Source organism: Enoplosus armatus, chromosome 22 (assembly GCF_043641665.1).
Source record: "Enoplosus armatus isolate fEnoArm2 chromosome 22, fEnoArm2.hap1, whole genome shotgun sequence".
Taxonomy (NCBI): Eukaryota; Metazoa; Chordata; class Actinopteri; order Centrarchiformes; family Enoplosidae; genus Enoplosus; species Enoplosus armatus.
Genome location: NC_092201.1, coordinates 12,842,676 through 12,858,188, shown reverse-complemented (window position 1 = coordinate 12,858,188; position 15,513 = coordinate 12,842,676). Strand labels below are relative to the sequence as shown.

At 41.5% G+C, this 15,513-nt stretch overlaps 1 protein-coding gene across 1 annotated transcript; it reads right to left on the bottom strand.

The window, feature by feature from the left end:
- Positions 1-3,638: 3,638 nt before the first annotated feature.
- Positions 3,639-12,425, bottom strand: LOC139305412 (solute carrier organic anion transporter family member 1C1-like). The gene is made up of 14 exons (XM_070929381.1): positions 12,324-12,425; positions 10,793-10,934; positions 10,532-10,664; positions 10,315-10,442; positions 8,700-8,846; positions 8,269-8,367; positions 7,451-7,684; positions 7,172-7,336; positions 6,248-6,443; positions 5,917-6,082; positions 4,913-5,097; positions 4,737-4,801; positions 4,354-4,471; positions 3,639-4,158 (listed from the first exon to the last, which is right to left on the bottom strand). The coding sequence occupies exons 1-14, from the start codon at positions 12,423-12,425 to the stop codon at positions 3,639-3,641; spliced, it is 2,400 nt and encodes a 799-aa protein (XP_070785482.1).
- Between the last annotated feature and the right edge of the window lie 3,088 nt (positions 12,426-15,513).

The following is a 15,513-nucleotide window of genomic DNA, read 5'->3' as shown; positions in this document are numbered from 1 at the left end:
TAGCCGGTAGCCAGCAGATCCCAGTCTGTCACTGGAGCAGTCCAGGATTTGTCAGACTGACAAACCGACTCCAACAGTTATAGGCTCATCGCTCAAACCACTTGTGACATCAGCTCTCTCCAAATATAGCCTTGCATTTTCATTTACACAGAATGGAGAGGGGGGGGGGGGGGGGGGGCGCATATGGGGGTGTAGGGAAGTCCAAGAGGGTCTTACATATGTCATACGCACAGCTGTACCTTAATGTACACTCTTAAACCTGTGCACACGCAGAAAAATGCTAATTTTCACAGCACACACACACACACACACACACACACACACACATAAACGCACACACACACATCTTTGTACGTCACCATCCTCATCATCACCTTCGTCATCACTGTTATCAGCGCCCATGATGGGACTGACCCGCCATAAACCCACACCAGGGAGGGGAGCGCTGTCAAAGTGGAGCGCCGTCTTCCTATTTACCTTGAGACACGTAATGAAGTTTTAGGTCACCCAACTCTGGCCCTGCTGCCTCCCTCTGGGCTTCATCAACGATGAATAATAAATGTGAAGATGAATTATCATCAATAATGGATGGTGTCTCATTATTTTGATGGGACACGTCACAAACAACTGAGAAAGTGCTAATTAATGAAGTGATGGTAAAAATGAGCAACACTTTCCAAGAATCTGACAAGTTTAAGAGTGGATTAGCGATTACATAGTTCTGCAATACTTTCCTGTAAACTTTGAATTGTTTGACTAAAGTATTTTTCTGTAACTTTAAAGCTGCTGTAATCAATATTTTTATATTAACAATGGCTCAAATGACAAGGTGCTGCTCGTAGCGACAAAACCACAGAGAATTACCAGCCGATGCTGCAGTTTCCCTCAGCTCTTTAGAGCGTTTTGGCGTCTTTCAGCAAATATTTTTGGTTTCACAACCCGCAACTGTTTTGGTTGACGCTCACCGCTCTCATCATTGTTGTTTCCGGCCACAGCTGGCAGCAGTTTTCAGTGACAAAGCTCTAAAAGCTTACTGTGCGCTACCTGCCTAGCAGGTTAGTGACTATTACAATTGTCAGGTTGCCAGAACTCCAAATAAATGCTTATGTTGCTCCGCATCTGCTGGATGTGTAAATAGGCAATTGTTTACTAGCATATGTTAAATCTGAGATAGAAATGTGAGGAAAAAAACACTTTGTATAGAAAATATATAGAAAATAGAAATATAGAAATTTGTCATGTGAAATAACCAAATCTGTTGTAATTTTAGCAGAAATAGTGTGTTCATACAGGACCCCACTGCTGCCAAAAGTGGTTTACAGGACCTTTAACTCTCACTTTGTGGTAGATCTTTAGCTGGAGACATCCTCTGCTGCACGGGAGCTGACGTGTTTTCCTCAGGGATTAGTTTGGATCAAAGAGAAAATGAACTTCCTACAGTAGGAGCACTGATTGCCACTATAACTGAAAGAAAAGTGCTCGTAAAAACGTAATTATCAGCAAATGCGAGAGGAGAACACATTAAATTTACAACGATTACTATGACCATGTTTCTGAGGAACGTTTGCCTGTGTCCATAGAGACGCACAGTCTCAGTGGGGAGATGCCACCACAGGCTGCTGGTAAGTGCTGGTGGTTTTCACCGCAGCTTTGAGCCAACACAGAGATATAGTGCAGTCCTAATGGACATGTAACACCCCCGAACCCACCGAGGTCCAACAAACACCTCCCTGTGTTTCCTGTAAGCTTCCCAAGAAAACCTGAAGTAACTGCAGACAAAGATGGAGAGGATATTTTTCAGATTTCTCTACTTTTACATGGAATATATAATTTGCATACACAGAATAGGCAAGTTATGACTTTATTTACTCCAGCCCTTCCCTGAGACCATATTTGATGTTTCTGCAGATGAACACAAACAATGCAAACTATTTCAAGGTGATAGTCTAAAAACAATTGATTAATTTGGCCATGTATAACATATTTTTTGTCAATGCCTGTTAATGCAATTATGTCCTGTTTCACTGGCTAACGCTGGTTGATAAAAAAAAAAAAAATTATTTAATATATAATTAAGCCATTAAATATTTAACTACTCAAGTGAATATGAGGGGGGTGTTCAGAAAGGTTAATATGCACCATCTTGAAAGAAAGGACCGGGTTAAGGAAAAGACAGAGGGAAGAAAAAGGAGAGTAAGGGAGAGAAAAAGAAAAAAGAAAGTGGGTGGCGTGTGTAGGATTTTAAGTCTATTTTTATATATAGCTGTAGTCTGGGGAAACATGTCTCTCGTATCAGTGTTGTCTTGTCCCCTGGATTACTTTGGTAATTGTGAGGAGCCAGATGTTACATGGATGGCAGCTCAATTTCCTGCCCACGTCACAGAAAGAAAGCCACTGATACCTAAACTAACCCTCAGTCTACGGAAAGCTGAGCGAACCTTCACAGTCTTTCAAGGAACACAACAGCAGTAGTTGACAGAAATTCAGTCATTCAAAGAGAGAGAAATCAAAGTGATCTTCCTCAATTTTGTTCAATTTTTACTGCTATCCTAACTTCTACCCAAACTTAAATCTGCTAAAATCAATATTTTTATATTAACAGTGGATCAAACGTGTAGTGTGAAAGAGACAAACCCACAGAGAATCTTCAGTTCAGCAGTTCCTCTCTGCTCGACAGAGCTTCATGGCGTCTTTTTACTGTCTGTTTTGGTTTTTGCGCCCGCAACTTTACTGTTTTGGTTCACTCTCACAGCTCTCATCTGCATCATTTCCATGCACAGCTGCCAGCTGTTATATTGTACACCGACTATACTCTGTCTAAAACCAAAGAGCTGACAGACAGATAGCGACTAGCTGGTGAACATAGTGGAGCATTTAGCAAGTAAAGATATTTTAGTTGTTGGGGAGCAGACCAAAGCTTACAAGAGAGTGAATATTGGACTTATGTTTGTCAGGTGGCCAGACACACGACTCCAAATGAATGGTGTAAATAAGCCACTCTTTGCTAGCACGATTGTCCTTCAACTTTATAAGGTGATAATGAGCCAGTATTGTATTTACAGCTTGTTGCGCTGCCCCCAAGTGGCCAAAAAAATCAATTAGGTTTAAGCAGGTTTTAATTTATAATGACATACATTGGAAAATTGTGTTCTCAATTTGCACTTTTAGCACATGATTAGCCACTTGTGAGGAAGGAACAGGAACTTCATTTCCACATTATTTGTGTCAACAGCATGATATTGTCTTAATGTGCTGTACATGGATCAGATATGCAAAATCTAATGTGACAATAATATCACACATTCAATGATTCGTTTATTGGCATAAAAAGAAAAACGTTCATTTTGGACGTTTACCTTGCAGGGCTGCTGTATAATCAATGTGCATACGTGAGTCAATAGTCACTGTGTACATCCAGTGCTATTCCGAGTATCTACAGCTGTGGAAATGGGGGACATGTCATATAGCAGCTTCATCCTGTAATAAAATACGGTTAGCATAGAGCATGCTATAGCCCCGAGCAAAAAAAACAATCCCTCTTGACAATCCAAGTAAATGTGATTTTTTGGCCAACTTTTCTAGAATGGTCCCAGTCGGCCTTGTTTGACCCTGTGTTTGGGACCACATTGGTGAACACTTTAATTTTGTGGGCCGTCAGTTTCTTTGCTGCCATCTGTCTGATGGTCCAGCGTCTCTTTTTCCAGCTGTGCACTTGTCTCCGTGCAAAACTCGTCTCGTCCCTCTTTTACCTCCTCCTCTGACCTCTGCCCGTCCGTCTCTGTCTTTGCTTCCTCTCTTGGAGGAGGAGTAAACTCAACAGTGGTCTCTGTCAGGGATTTGAGCAGCTGCCTCTCCTGGGTGTTATTTGTGGAGATGAGTCTGCCATCTTGGGGGAGCTGCTCTGTTCTGTGAACCTCTCCTCCCTCCTCCAGTTCAGTTGCCATCCTTGCACAAACTTTGGGAGCATTAGGAGCGTTAGGCTGGTCCTCAGTGGGACTTGATGGGGCTTCAAGTTCAATGTCCTTTGAAGCCTTTGAATGCCGCGTCTCTGTTTCTCGCTCTGGTTTCTGAAACTGTCGCCTGAGGAGGATGATGACGGCAATGATGAAGAAATACGAAGAACCACTGAGACAAGTGATCAGACCCAGGAAGATGATCCTGGAAATAGAGACAAAAGATGGACAGAAGGCAATTAAGTGCAGAAATCATTACTGCTATGGTGTCTAAAGTGGTGGAGAAAAAAATAATTACATGTAATGATAATTCAGCTATATACAGTCATGATACCACTCAAAATTTGAGCAAATTCATATTAGCAGTCACGTTCTATTTCCACCGTAGTCCATGGCGTACCTGTACATAGCAGAGTCATATATGCGACATGCCCCCCTGCCCCCACACTTCTTGATCGACCACTGCAGGCAAGTTGAATCAATCAGGGCTCCGAAATAGACTGGTGCAGGAATTCCACCTACAGACAGGTAGCATCACCCAAATGTGTATTGTTAATACATTGCAATAGAGAGAAATATTATGTCCCTCAATCATATATCTTATGTTATCTTATTTTGACTTCCACATACCAAAGTGATACAAAAATTTGCAATTTTTACCATTTGAGGGAGCTTTGGGTTTGGGACCTATCAGGAACTGTACTAACATTGAAAAGCAAAACAAGTCCAAATCAAAAAGTAAAAAATTGTACTTTACATGCAGCTAAAAGTAATGAAGCTCACCAAGAGTCCTAGTTACCAAGGCCTGGATACCCAGCGCAAGGGACTTGAGCTCTGGTGAGATGCATCTGTAATTACAAAGCAACACCGGGTCACTTATATATTATATACTTATATATACTGTAGATCCTTTTGTAGATAGTTGCTTTGGCAGTCAGTGTAGGAACGGGTGCACAGACCGTATGATGACCATGTAGCCAGGCGTGGCTCCCAGAGAGTTGATAAAGGAGCTGAGGACAGACACGGCCATGTAGGAGGTGAAACTGCGGGAGCAGTCCTTGGCATGGGGACACTGGCCCAGCCTTACTGACGTACTGCTGCCTGCTGGGTAGGAGGCGGACACACAGGTGCAGTTGTGAAAGACCTGGTAAAGAGAGAGAAACTGCAATGTGGTGGGAGGACTTACTGGAAGGAGAAGCACCACCCAATTATAATCTGGAGAACAAGTCTTAACCCAGAGTCAGCCAATGAGCTGTCTCTCACAGTGATTTCTTGACAGTAAAATAGCAGATTAATGATTTGGGATAAATGGGTCGCAGAAAAAAACACATGTGGTAGTGACCTTACTTTTGTTTGAAATAATAAACTATCTTAAGATGGTAAATGTTATCATTAAATTAGCTTACAAAAGTGATTATATACATAATTCTGACATGTGGGATGCAATAATGAAATATCAACTAATGCAAGTAAACTGAAAGGACTTTGAATGAGATACTGGTAGTAAGTCCAGAGAAAAGAACATGAATGTATGCTTTGATAAAGTAACTATTTCACAGAGAGAGTTGGCAGTGTAGAGAGTTGACAGGGAGAGGAAGTGAAGGAATTCATATTGTAATTCGTCTTTGGAGATGTAATGATTAAATTTCCTTCAGTCAAATGCTCAGGGTTCATTCTGCACAACCTCTTGTTGTGGCTGCAGAGGAGCGTTTGGAAAGAGGGTTGTGGGCTGCATGGTACTGGTGATAACCATGTCTAACGGTGAGGCTGCTCAAATGCTTTCAAGAGTGATCGTTTGGAAATTATAAAGAGTTCCTATTTCAGAGTGGCAGATAACTGTTTGAATGTGAGAGCTCAACACCTAGTAGTCAAGTAACTCTTTAACTCATTAGACCCAAATAACGTCCTCCAACTGGCTGATAAGTGGGTTTACTGTGAACACTGTAAGGTTGTGCAGCCCTACTGTGTTCTTGCCGGATCCACTGGAGCTGAGGCAGCCAGCCATACATGGAGAGATGTAGGTGATGCCGCTGTCTGAGCACACGGGGTCCCACTCCTCTGCTGAACATGAGCAGTCTCTGTTACACTCTGAGAAGAGCATATCACGGTTGTATGATACACTCTGCGTCCTGCAGGGCAAAGAAGGATTTATATTTTATATTAGCTGCAAGGTTGTGCCTCTAAAAAAAATCATGATTGTATTTTGAGGCTGTAAAAAGAGTTCCTGTGGTACATTGTTTTAGTTTTTTGAAGCTACGGTCATCTTCATGTGCCCTTCATGTCTGAGCACTGACCCGTTGTATGAGATGGTGAGCCCAGCCACAGGAATGTTATCACACTTGGTGCCAAACTGCAGCAGCAGGAGGAGGTATGCCATGAAGGATGTGGCAAAGGAGAGCTGAGCTCCTGACACCAAACTCAGCTTATACCTCTTCATCAGCAGCCCTCCCAGGAAGATCCCTACTGCCACCGCTGGCAGGTTCAACACACCTACAGGAAAAACACGAGGGGGTCACTGGACACTGGGAGACTTCTCTTACACTAGAAAGTCTACTGTAAGGGTGTCTCACTATCAGACACCCTAAGATATGTTGTGACTCTTTAAGCTGTGAGCAGAAGTGCCCAGTGTTCCAACTCAAGTTCTGGGTTTTGATCTTTTGAATTTTACAGCCACTTCATAGAGCTCTCTGATTGTTCTGTAACTTTCTTACAGAGCAGAAGTGCTCAGTGTTCCATGAGGCACAAGGCACTGCCAGCTCAAGGACTCTGATTATTTTGTTAACTTTCGTACAGAATGTGCGCACACTTCCAGTCTCTCTATTTACACATAATCAAACATTTAGCCTCGAATGAAATAATGAGTTTTTGGCTCCCAAGTGAGAGGCGTTCACTCTTTGTGTCTATGACATATTTCGTATTAGCTTGTATGCTGACCATATGATGTACTGTCGCTTTAGCCTTACTTGGTCTGGCCAGTAGCTTATGGTGGCTAATGTTAGCTAATTTAAGATAGATATTGCTGCATAACTGACATTACTGAGTCAGTTTGCTGCTATGACTCTTCTCTTCTTTTGCTTCTGTTACACTACATTTTAGCATTTACCACTATCCCATAAAGGTCACCTTTATTCCGCGATAGCTTCGCTATGGGAAGAGCAGAGATGTAAATGTAGGAGGTTTTCTGCATGACAACTATATTAATGCGATTCATTTTTTACCTATGAGGAAGTTGGCTCTGGATGCAGACTGTCCAAACTGTTGTTCCATGTATTTGGCTTTGAAGGTCAAGAGGCCGATGAAAGAGTTGAACTTCAGGATGCTCCCACAAAGGAGCAGGAAGTAGGCAGGAGTTCTCAACAGGCGCTTCAACGAGGGAAGAAACCCTGTGGAAGGACATCCAGTGAAAATACAAGCAATGACCATTAACCTGCACACATAGTGTAATTTAGTAAGTGAATTTGAACAGTGTTCTGTTAGAAGATGAGGATTGTCTCAACCTTTAGCGATGTCAGACAGCTTGAGGTTGTGATTGTTGTTGAGGGCATCCTCTGTCCCATCGGGGGTCTCAAGGCTGGGAGCTGGCCTCCCCTTGGGTCTCTCCTGCTTCGGCAGCGAGCGGGGCAGGAACCAGAAGGGAATGCTGGACATGAGCAGGAAGGTGGAGGACACCATGAAGCCCATCCACCAGGCGCCCACCCAGCGGGCATCTTTAGGAGTGATGGTCACACTTTCTGGATGACAGAAAAGAGTTTTCGAGTGCAGTTTCAGTCTGCAGAGTTCAATCCGTCGCTTTCCTCTGTGTGAAGTGACCATATTGGACACCAGATTTATTTTTAGGAAAAACAGTATAATTGCATCTTAATTATCGGAGATGGGACGCTCAACTCTCTAATAGTGACACTGCACAACTGATTGAGTTTGTTTGACAAATAAATTATTGATTTTACCTTATCTATCCGTGAGAGTCGAGACAATTCCTCTCAGGGACATTCAGAAAAGTCCTCACTAACCTGGTCTGACAGGTGTGCAGCCTATTTTTATGGTAGCGTGTCAGACCTTTGCACCATGAGTCAAAATCAGTCTGAACCAAAGCTCCAGCCAGTCACCATGTCTCTTCTGCCAAAACATGAAATTCTAGCCTAAAAATCATTCTTTGCTTTGACTCTATCGGCCTGCAGGAGGCAGCAGTTTAATCTCTCTAAATTCATTGTAAACTGTAGCAAGCTAACTAATAAAGCTAAAGTTAGCTTGTAGAGCGAAGACTAACCACAACTGATGATGCATACCTCTTGCAAAACAAATGCATTACACTTACCCATATCAACATATCCAATGTCGACATATAGTTTGGCACAATAGGAGCCCAGGAGGAAACCAAACATGGGGCCCAGGAGAGTAATGGTCTGGAGACAAGCTGTAAATCCCAAAATAATCAACAGATTAACATTTTGTATGAGGTGGTCTAGAGGAGAGGAGGCCCTAGAGGGAATACTTGTTGAATAAGAGTTTAGAAGGTAGGTTTAACCTATAAAATGACACAAGAATAGAAAATATCTTCAATCAGAATGACACCAATATCACCATCGAGTACTTGGTGCTCCTTTAATCTAATGTTTAATGTCTGTTGTGTTTAATGCACCCTTTTTAATAGCAGATTTCTGTACATGCAAGCAAAGACACATTTCTGAGCGGTTTGTCTGACAACAATCCCACAGGAACCCCCCAAAATGAGCAATCATATCTTACCGATATAGAAGGGTGAGTTTTCTGCTTTAGCAAAGTCGTCGATGTAGGAGATGCCCAGAGGTGTGACCGGGGTTTCTCCAATCCCCCGCAGAGCGTTCCCGAGGAACACATAGATCCACATGTTGGAACCAGACTCTTGTACACAGGCTCCACAAAGACACACACACACACAGAGGAATGCATGATGTTGATTTTCTTACAAAGATCTGATAACCAATGATTGTCTTATTCTATCTCTGATGTACTGTTATCACATATGTTTTCACATGTAGTTTAAACCACCACCTGAGTATGTGTGCGTGTGTGTGCGTGTGTGTGTGTGTGTGTATTGTCAGCAGATTCTTGATCATTTTGTATCTGAAAGGCTTTAGTGCACGTGTATCAAAAGCTGAATAAAATAATAAAAAAAAACTTTGTATGGAACCCCTTCACATTCGCATGTCATTGAGAGAGAGAGAAAATAAAGTCTGCTACTTCAATTATGTGGACTACCTCAAACCAGATCTATGAATACAATGTGGCATTGATTCAATATCAATTCAATAAGATGTGGCTTTAAGCTTGCATACCACTGCATTGTATGTGACTTCCATATTGTGTTTCTTTATAAATACATCTTATCAGAATAGCTGACCAGGATCAATACATTGCATTCTGTGGGTGCATGACATGTTTTTGGAGAGAAGAAGGATTAATTATGGCTCGACAATAGAAAGACTGTGACTGTGTGATGAAATTATTAGCATGAATATTACAGACGTGTGCTCTCTCAGTGACGCTATTATTCGGTCTCTTTTCTCTTTCTTTTTTCCTTTTTCCAGCTATCAGCTCTTGTTGGCTTACAGTGCAGTCCGCATGCAGACTGATCATTGGCGCCGTTGACGCGAGGTTGCGAATACTGTGTCTCTGTTTATTTCTGGCTACAGGGATGGGGAGATTGTTAATTCTTATTAGCCACCCAAGAGCTTTGAGGTTTATCATTTCAGCGGCTGTGCAGTTGTTGAGCAGTGTGTGCACAGCATGGGAGGTGAGTGGCTTTGAAGGTCACACCAGGATCAAGAGCATTCCAGGGATGGTTGAAAGAAAACCAGTGAGTTGTTTAACCATGTTTCATGTTAAGGCAGACTCTTGATATATGCTACAGTTGTGGTTTCCTGTTCACTGACCATAGAAAAGGCATCTAGTATAGTGACTGTGTAATTATTGATGTAATAAGAGTACAAGTGTACAGCCATGCTGGCGGCTTTTCACTCAACTCAATCAACCTCATAGTGGAACTATGTATTTCAGTCTTGACAAAAGTGGTGGACCGAACTAACATACCGACAGTACCATCCGTAGAGCTACACTGCTGGCGTGGCTGATAGAAAACAAATTGGGACCTTCACAGGGTTCTGTACCTATATACTGATTGTTACCTAAAGCTGCACAAGGTACATTTGCACTTTGACCAAATGGCACAGAAAACATTTAATGAGTGTAAAATGAGTGTCTTTCCTTCCATAAAACCCTTGCTTATTACAGATTTAGATGAATGGAAATCCAAATTAGTGATATGTCAGTGGAAATAATTGTGAAGGCGCCCACTTGATCCCAGTGCAGCCCAAAGTCTTACCTTTGTTGTCTTCCACAGAAGGCTCTATGTGAATTTCGGGTACCTCCTCTGTTTTCAGAGGATCCACACAGGAGGCGATGTTAACACTGTCATTCTGGAAAACCTGAATGACTGTGTCGTACTTGTAGCTGTGAAAACCGGTGGCGTCACAATGAGACATTAAACAAGATCATTTGCAGGTCCTTTTTCCTCATTTTTTCTGTTTGTTTATGTTTACCGTCCCATGAAGAAGTGTGTCAGGCCAGTGAGAAAGGCCCCTACAGCCATGAGGAAGCAGCCCACAGCAATGAGTCTGGGCCGATGCAGCTTGGCCCCAAAATGGCTGACCACAGCAAGAAACAACAAGTTGCCTACCTCCAAGAAAGAGAAACCAAGAGAACAGAAGGGAACATTTATACATTTAGAGAATCGTCAGCTACAGAGTCAAACATGATGATCAGATGCACAAAAGAGGGTTAAATCAACAGATAGATGGTACCCATCTCAAAACTGCCATCTATGAGTCCAACGTGAGTGCTGGAGAGGTCAAAACGTCTCTCAATCTGAGTGATGGAGCTCTTCATGTAGGTTCCCGTCATTGCCTTTGAGAAACAGGCGAAGGACAGCGCCACAATAAACAACTAGAAAACACAAGGGGAAATATAAGTCACCAAAACAGGCTAATCATTTTTATTTTTTACAGCCAAGTAATGCATACCGTTATTTTGTAATAAATATCCATCATTTGATAAAAAAAAAAAAAAAGAAATGCTGAAGCCTACATGCAACTTCTACACATCATCTAAAATCTTTAAACATGCAATAACTGATTTTTGGGCCACTTATAACTGGAATAAAATTGAAATATAGGGGTTATTTGCTCGGGCTGTATTTACCATGTCATATGCAGATAGAAACAAACCATTTACCACGTCATAAGCAGACCAAAACCCTTAGTTGAGTTGAACTTTACTTAATTGAGTAGACTCTAAGCCCTTTGTTTATGAACAGAACGTCCCTTTAAGACAAAAATCCATTATTTTGCATGGGCGTTACATTTGACTTTGATTTGACTCACGCACTCTGTATGCTGCTTACATAGGCTTTGAAACGCTTTCTGCCTCCTCCATTGCAGCCTCCACAGTCTTTGGTTTTACTCTGTGTGTGGGCACCCTGGAGTCTCTTTATTACTAAGTTCATATCCATCGGGGGATTATTGCAATTCTCCTGCATGTTTTGCTATGTGCAGTATTTCATCTATTATGCATTATTGCTACAGAGGCCTTCATTCTCAGCTGAAACTTGATTGGACTGGACTCAATCTGACAGGTATGGACCACTTTGGGCTTTACATTTTCTTGAAAACCTTAATCAGGGCACATAAACATAAAACATACGGTCAGTATAATTTATTGTACTCCACTTCCTCATCTGATTTGTAATAAGGGTAAGATTTTTAGATTAAATGCACGGATAAAGGTGCCTGTACAATTCTGTGTATTCAATTTTTCTATCGAGGTTTATTTGGGAATGGTTCTGAAAATGTGCTTTTCAACCCCAATATATACAGACTGAGCTGAGGCCCATGAGGAAAAAGTCTTGGATGAAACTGTTGTATCAATGTGTTTTGGGAGAAATGCTCCATTAGCTTTGCACATGCTGATGTAGTGCAGCAATCAGGCAAGGCTGAGCTCAGGACTGACGCTGAAGTGTTTGACAGAAGTCGATATGCTGATCCAGAGTAGAAATGTGGCCTGCCTGAGATTTTCGAAAACAACATAAGATCCGCTCTTGGCTTGATTCTACCTACTTTGAGGGACGATGTCTCTGAAAATGTTCAATTGACCAAAAAATGATCTCACATTTTAAGCATTTATCCATCCATCCTCTACCTATACGCGCTTTGCAAAGTTGCACCACCGCGCTGCCTTCTAGAGCAATTTACTCTGAGTGCATCAGCAGAATGAACTTCAGCACAGGTAGCATGGAATTAACCAGCAGCGAGTGTTGATTACAGACAGCTATAGTACTTTGAGAGTGGAGATGCCAGGGCGTTTTCTGGTCTCCTGGTCAGGATCACACAGAGCCTGCAGGCTGGTCATCTTGCCTCCGTCCTCTGCTCCCACCTCCATCCTGCTCTCAGCGTTTGCCTGCTCTCAGTGCACTGCAAGAAAAGCAGACACAGACAAGAGATTGACCATTAAAGAAGGAAGGTCAGGCTAAAGAGAAAGAAAATGAGTCTTTAATGCTATTTTGTGTTAATTCACGATCGTTTTCCAAGAAACAACATTACCTCCAGTAGTGACATGAAGATTTTCAACATTTTGGGAAATAAGCTTATTCCCCTTCTTGCTGAGAGTCGGATGAAAAGTTTGATACCACTCTCATTTCTGTACACTAAATATGTTGCTGGAACCAGCAGCTGGTTAGCCTAGCTCAATATAAAGACTGGAAACAGGAGGAAAGTTAGCCTGGCTCTCTCCGAAGGTAACAAAATCTGCCTACCAGCAAAGCTAACTGGTTGCTAGTTATAGGCACATATTTATCTACAGATTTGAGAGAGGAATAATTTTTTTCATGTAACTATGTTTCCCAAAAAATGGTATCAACCAAAAGTTTGTTTTCTTAAAATATAACTTTTAGCAGTTGTTTATGTATTGTTCATCTTCATATAGACATCGTAGTTTAGCAAGCTTTTCATTCATCATTACATCAATAATCCACGATATGAGCATGAATATTGTAAAGTTTAAAAAGGACAAATCAATATCAACTCATAAGGAGTTCTAGGGCAGTGCAAAGTCCTGGTGCAAATCAAACCCCGTCAGTTCAGCCTCATGTCTGAATTTGTAAAGTGAGTGAAAACAGAGTAGCTGTTATGGTACCTGTGTAAACTCCACCAGCGTCTTCTCCTCACAGCAATCCTCTCAACTCAGTAAACGTCAGGAGCTGCAGCTTGAATCCATATCAGAGAGGAAAATGATTTCCGATGACAACTCATTTGGAAGACTTGAGGGCGGCGGGGAGTGAGAACAAACCTGTAACATAGTAACATAATCAACCAGTTAGTCTGATTTTCACCTCATAACCTCAATAATCCCCCTCAGGTTTAGCCTGGTTAATACTCCCACCCAAAGCGCAGCTCGCCTTTAAAGTCTGATCCATTCTTATCCAGCAGGACCAGGTCTTATCAAGGAATTTCTGGGAGTTTATTAAATGTTTCAAATTTAGAGCAACAGATAGCAAAATCACTACTGCAAAGCAGAGGAAGTTTAATGAAATACCTAGTGCATCTTCAGGCCATGGGGACTGGGGTCTCCCCTCTCTTCTTCTTCTTCTGCAGCTCCTCTTTAAGCAGCCATGTGTCGCTCCTCCTGCTGAGAGGAGGAAAGCCTGCTCTTCCCAAGCTCCTATTCTCTCGTCTGAGTGCAGAGCAGTTACTTGGAACCAGCGGGACAAAAGGCCGTGCACATTTTTATTCCACACACATGCCGGCCAGTCCAGGAGGGGGACGGCAACAAGAGAACAGGGTGGGGAGACAGATTAGTAACTCCAAACCAGGCCCGTTGGATGGTAAAATATTAGATGGTTGTTGCAGTACAGTATTAACAGTGTGTCTCAGTGTAAATATGTCTCAGGGAATGCTCTGTTACTCCAGTGACCGGTGGGGGGTTCGGGCAGCCAGGCAGCAGGTCACACAATCAGCTTTGGGCCCTCACAAATTCCAAGGATTAAGATTAAGATCCTTCACATTCCTGCACAGCAACAGCGAAGGAACTGTTTTCCACTTTCTCCCTTTCTGAAAAATTATACTCCAGAATTTTGGATTGTTTTCAGTCACTGTATCTAGTTTCAGGTGCATTCTTACACCATCAGCTACTGTACCTGCTGCCAATTACTACATAGACACTTGTGTTTCTGCATGAGATTGTAACATCATTTGAAAAAAATCTACATAACAAATTTCCCACGTCTGGCTGACTTTAAGCAGGGAGACACCCTCAGTAGCACTGCAGTAACTTACAGTGGATATTTTCTTGTATAGAGTGCAGCCTGCTGGTGAAACCTGACACTGCACATTCTCACGGTGGATGAATAAAGATAAAATGAAGGGTATAAATACAGAGAAGATTATATTATTTCAATTTAAAGGATGAAATTGAAATGTTGCTAACTTTTTAAATCATATCTACTCTAAAGTAAAGCCTTATCGGTGTATTGCTGTAGTAATAAAAGGGTTTAACAATCATAGAATATTGCAATCAATGGTCATAACAGTTACAATATATTACATAATATGGTAATTAAAAAAAATATAACCTAACTGTCGCTTTTTTACCATAACAAGAAAAAGCATCTGAGTCCAAAAGAAAACACAGAGGAGTCAAAGTTTGATAGACCACGTAATGTAACAACCTTCAACTTTAAGCAAGCCAGACTGATATATCAATGCACATGTGCAAAGGGAAAGATCCGGTGGCGTGGAGTTTACAGATTTACAGATTTAGAAGCAATGATCTGGCTGTGGGGGGTTGTGGAGGCTGAAAAAATATAAATATTACAGCCAAACACTTTAGACACAAAATTAAACCACTGATTCAAAAGACTTGGAGAAATCATATTATATAAACCACTGACAGTGGAAGTTTTGAGGCTTTTTTTGCTCAAACAGTTACGTTGGACAAAAACTACGCTATGAGAGCAGTGAGACTCAACCAAAACAGTGAAGCTGTGGGCCAGAAAACCAAAACAATGAGCTGAAAGATGCTAAAAATCCCAGTTGACTTGATGGTAACTGTAGATTCTCTTTGGATTTATCACTACGAGAGACACCTTGGACAAATAGTCATCGATCTATTGTTAATATTTACATACTAATTATAGCTGCTTTAAGAGGGCCATGACAGGTTTACAGTGGGACACACTGAGCATATAGAAAAGGTATAACTTGTCACGTGTAAATTGAGGTGCAAAAAATAAGTTATAAAGTTATAATAATAACAGGCCTATCGCAGTCTTTGAAGAACATGTTCAAAAAGAACATTAACAAAGACATATAATGTGAAAATTTGTCTTTAATGCTTACAGATATGCTTCAAGAACAATCAACAAAATTGTAAAAAAAATCAGAAATGAGAAATGATGATAAAACAAAAGGTATGAACACAATACAAACACATCTAACCCAATATATAAATTCTCATTATTAACAATAATTAT